At 38.7% G+C, this 5,000-nt stretch overlaps 1 protein-coding gene across 1 annotated transcript in view; it reads left to right on the forward strand.

Annotated features, from left to right (window-relative positions):
- Positions 1-3,585, forward strand: part of wu:fb59d01 (uncharacterized protein LOC322379 homolog) — a 5,042-nt gene extending 1,457 nt beyond the window's left edge. Inside the window, exons 4-6 of the mRNA XM_052116916.1 lie at positions 2,720-2,782; positions 2,886-2,964; positions 3,079-3,585. Of these exons, the coding sequence (XP_051972876.1) occupies positions 2,720-2,782; positions 2,886-2,964; positions 3,079-3,136 (200 nt within the window). The 3' untranslated portion in view covers positions 3,137-3,585. The remainder of the gene's footprint in view (positions 1-2,719; positions 2,783-2,885; positions 2,965-3,078) is intronic.
- The last annotated feature ends 1,415 nt before the right edge of the window (positions 3,586-5,000 follow it).

Consider the following 5,000-nt stretch of genomic DNA (forward strand, 5'->3'; position numbering starts at 1 on the left):
AACATCTAGCTACATGTTAAAACATGTTAGCAACACCTAAAAACATGCTATAAAAATGCTAGCAAGACCTAGCTACATGTTAAACATGCAAGCAATACCTTGTTACATTTTAAAATATGCTAGCAACATCTAGATACATGATAAAACATGTTAACAACACCTGACTACATGCTAACAAACACCTAGCTACATGTTAAAATGTGCTAAAACATGCCAACAATGCCTAGTTACATGTTAAAAAATGTTAGCAACATCTAGCTACATGCTACAAACCTGTTAGCAACATCTAGATACAGGCTAAAACATGCTGACAAGACCTAGCTACATGCTAGCAACACCTAGCTACATGTTAAAATGTGTTAGAAACATGCTAGCAAGAACTAGCTACATGCTAGCAACACCTAGCTACATGTTAAAATGTGCAAGCAATCCCTAGTTACATGCTAAAACATGTTAGCAACACCTAAATACATACTAGCAACACCTAGCTACATGTTTAAATGTGTTAGAAACATGCTAGCAAGACCTAGCTACATGTTAGCAACACATAGCTACATGTTAAAATGTGCAAGCAATCCCTAGTTACATGCTAAAACATGTTAGCAACACCTAAATACTTGCTAGCAACACCTAGCTACATGCTAGAAACATGCTTGGAAGGCCTAGCTGAATGCTACAACATGCTATATTTCAACCTTTCAATCTGACTGACTGAAGGGCTTTTAAAAACTTCAAACTTTTCATACTACTTGAACTAAAAGGCCAGGATTTTTCGAGCCAACCTCAAATTTGTCTACAAATGTTCAATCTAGTTCATCATTATTATTGTTGAAATTGTTATAGATTTCCTCATTTCAATTCAATTAAAATCAATTCAATATTATCAACAAAAATATAAGGCAGAAAAAAAAATATGTAGATATCATTTTTGGGATTATAATAAAGAGTAGATTTATTTGTTTAATTGATTACAGCAATGAACATTTTGGGATTAAAGATCTTAATGCTTCTTAATCTGGCCTTAATGTTCTTTATAGATTTGTTTTGTGGATTCATCACCCATGTGTTGGTTTAATCGGCTTTAGCTAGCTTTAAAAATAGCTGATAAAAGTGAAACAGTTGTTACTGATGTTATCAGTAAATAACTGATCTATAAGGAATTAACCAAAGTTCATCTGGTGTGAGACAGAAGTTCTTCGTCATCAACTGATACAAGTAACTGAAAACACATCCAACATATAAAAAGCAACATTTTTAAACTTTATGGAAAGCATTTAACGATGACCAGAGAGAAAAGTAACATTTCACAAACCTTTAATGCTGTAAAAAAAAACTATTTGACAAATAACATATCGATTAACTATTTTAAATGTATTTATTTATGTAGCCTATATGAAAGTGTATTTTATAGATAGTAACTGGTCAACATTTCTTAAAGTCTGTCCACTGTAAATAACCTTTTAGCATTTTGCAGTTTGCTTAACTAATCCTATGGTAAGACATATACATTTTTATTACAAATATTTAATGTACAGATATTCTTCATTAAAGTAACAGCTATCCTAAAAATGAGAATTCTCTCATCACTTACACCCCAGATGTGTGTGACAAGATTTTTAGGTTGGTACAATGCAAATGAATGGTGACCAAATCTTTGAAGCTCCAAAAAGCACATAAAGCCAGCATAAAAGTAATCCAGTGGTCATCTGAAGGAATCCAATTGGTTTTGGGTGAGAACTATAAATATTGATATCTGCAGTCTCTTTGGCGATCATGATTTCAAGCCCGATTACACTCCCTAGGATCATCGTGTAATCCAACTTGAAATAATAATCATGCCTTGAGACTTCAATGACAAGATGTACAGTGAAAAAAGAGTTATATTTTGGCCTGTTCTCACCCAAAATCTCCATTTGTGTTCTCCATAAGAAAGAAAGTCATACACATCTGGGATGGCATGAGGGTGAGTAAATGATGAGGGAATTTTCATTTTTGGGTTTTGGGTGAACTGTCTCTTTAAGAAAGCTTGTAGAATAACTATGCACACATTTGTAGTAGAAGAAAAATGTAGCCGTTTTTAGATAAAGTATAGCATCTCATACTGTAGGACGTTGTTATTAAAGAGCAAAACATATTTGCTTTGATTTCTTTTGTTAAAATGTCAACAAATACAGTGTGTTTTGATCAGGATAGGAATCTGCAACCTCAAAGCACTCCTCGATGGATAAAGAAATGGAGCAGGAATGCCCTGTTGTATATTGTATAAAACCTAGCCTATATAATAGCATGCGTATAATAGTGCCATATTCATGTATTTACACACATCATTTATAATGCTTACATCGCAGCGCCATTCAAATAATCATCATTGATGCGCAGTATAGCGATAACTAATTTAATACATTCTAATGTTGGAGGAACTTTAGCTTCTCAACTTGGCTGAAGTTACTGTAACATATTAGTGTATTTTTGTATAGCGCATATGGTTTTTTTTCCCCTCAAAAATTGGCTTGGGGTGAAACAATAATTGGCTGACCCCGTGCAGTACCACTGCGGAACCACTAGGGTTCACAGACCCCTTTTGAGGACCACTGGATGAGGGCATTGAGCAGCTCATCCAGTGTTTCAGTGGTTGGGGTGTTCTTGTGTTGACCACCAGGAGTCAGTTAATTCTCACTGTATTGAAATCAATACTGACTTTAAGAATTCATTTTTACAGCAAGACCTGGAAGGCTGCTGACCGCTGAAGACCCAAACCCGGATCAGAAAACTAGTAATGCAGGTAAAGTCACAAAGGCTTAAATCGGTTTGGAGAGTTTTTTTTAAATGATCTTTAATTCAAGGGTCCATAAACAATCTTGTAACATGTATGTGTCCCCTGTCAGGGCTGATTGTTGGTATTTTGGGTGGTCTTGTGTTCGTTGGCGCTGTCATTTCTGCTATTGTGATGTTTGTGCTCCACAAGTAAGTATCAACGGATGCACATTTCTGCAATATAGTAATTTGACCAAGTGCAATCTTTAAATGCTTGAGAATGTAAATGTGTTTAAATTAAATGTATCTTTTTCCTATTTATAGGAAAAGTAAGAAGGTCGAAAGGAAGCCGGTGCCAACATCCGATGTAGAAATGAAGTAGAGGAACACGACTGCTACAACATCCTGTCTGTACATATGTCATTAGTGCTTTTGTATCATTTTGTATCATTTATACCAGTCCTGTTTTAAAAGTGGTGTACAACAATGCGTATAAAGTGTGCTTTTGGTCCAGTTATGACATCATAATAGAGAATAGAATCCTTTATTTTGGTCACACATTATACACACAGTTTTTTGCGTACAGTGAAATGTATTAGTTTTCACATATCCCAGCTAAGCTGGGGTCAGAGTGCAGGGTCAGCCATGATACAGCACCCCTGGAGCAGTGGCATCTTGGTGATGCTGGGGCTTGAACCCCTGACCTTCTGGTCAGTAACCCAGAGCCTCAACCGCTGAGCCACCACTGCCCTCAGAGAGAGTAGACTCTCTACTGAATGCTGCAAAATCATGTTTTATGTGGGGAAAAGCATTCATTATTGTACTTGATCAAATCTGACGTCTGTCTGTACTATTTAAGATTGGAATAATGTATTGATGTAATAAATCATATAGTCTTTGTTACGAATGTTCTTTATTGTGAAGTTTTCTTAGTATGATAAAGATGAAAAGTTCTTATGTATTCCTCTGATTACATGTCTCACTAAACGGTAATTGATTTAATCATAAAGACACAGTCACAGTAATGTAATAACCCTGTGATATTCCCCAGTAAAGGTGGCTGTTCTCATTAAATTAACAAAGGTTTCGGTTACACATCATCCATAGCCATAATTACCTGTTTACATAAAACACACACCACTGGCACCGCTATAGAATCATTAACTTTTAATGCATGACTAGGACTAGCACAAGTGGTCCATACTATGAGCCAGGATTTGTCTGAAATGGCATACTACCATACAACAGTATACTTTCCAATTCTGCAGCATATAGTTTGTGTATAGTATGCAGATGTTTTGCATGCACGTAATAGTAAGATACCGCCACTGAATGGGCTCGATTTTTCCATTAATAGTGTGATGAGGCAAAACTTTAGCCTCCTTGTTAGAGCACCCGCCTCCCACGCCAGAGACCTAGGTTTGAGTCCCGTACGGAGCGGGTAGAACAAGAGCGTCACATTGGTGCCGTGACCCGGATGGGAGTGAGGTTTAGGGGAGTGAGTGTAATGGGAGCCAGCTGGTAGATAGCTGTGCAGTGTGTAAACCTCACTCTCCAGACCACAAGTGGTGCACTAGCGACTGCCGCTAGAGGCTGTAGCCTTTAGGCTCCTTGTTAGAGCACCCGCCTCCCACGCCTGAGACGTAGGGTTCGGCCAGCAGGCGGAGTAGTCCTTGTTAGAGCAGACCACAAGTGGTGCACTAGCCACTGCGCTAGAGGCGTAGCCTTAGGCTCCTTGTAGAGCACCGCCTCCACGCCTGAGACCTGGGTTGAGTCCCGACGAGCGAACGAGCGTCACATTGGTGCCGTGACCCGGATGGGAGTGAGGTTTAGGGGAGTGAGTGTAATGGGAGCCAGCTGGTAGATAGCTGTGCAGTGTGTAAACCTCACTCTCCAGACCACAAGTGGTGCACTAGCGACTGCCGCTAGAGGCTGTAGCCTTTAGGCTCCTTGTTAGAGCACTCGCCTCCCACGCCTGAGACCTAGGTTCGAGTCCCATACGGAGCGGGTAGAACAAGAGCGTCACATAAGTCTGGCTTATACTTTGGAAGAAGCGTAATTTTTTTCTCTTGGGTGAACAAACACACCATTTGAAAATGAGTTAATTTAGAGTGATGTCACAGTGTTTAACGTACTGCTCCAGCCACAATAAAGCCATAATGCAGGGTTTACTCTCCATGGACCACCGCTTTAACGCTTCTTTCCTTTATTAAAAACTACAATCTCTCTGTACTCATTTGTCGTGG

The sequence above is a fragment of the Xyrauchen texanus genome, chromosome 44 (genome assembly GCF_025860055.1).
Source record: "Xyrauchen texanus isolate HMW12.3.18 chromosome 44, RBS_HiC_50CHRs, whole genome shotgun sequence".
In the NCBI taxonomy this organism is placed as follows: domain Eukaryota; kingdom Metazoa; phylum Chordata; class Actinopteri; order Cypriniformes; family Catostomidae; genus Xyrauchen; species Xyrauchen texanus.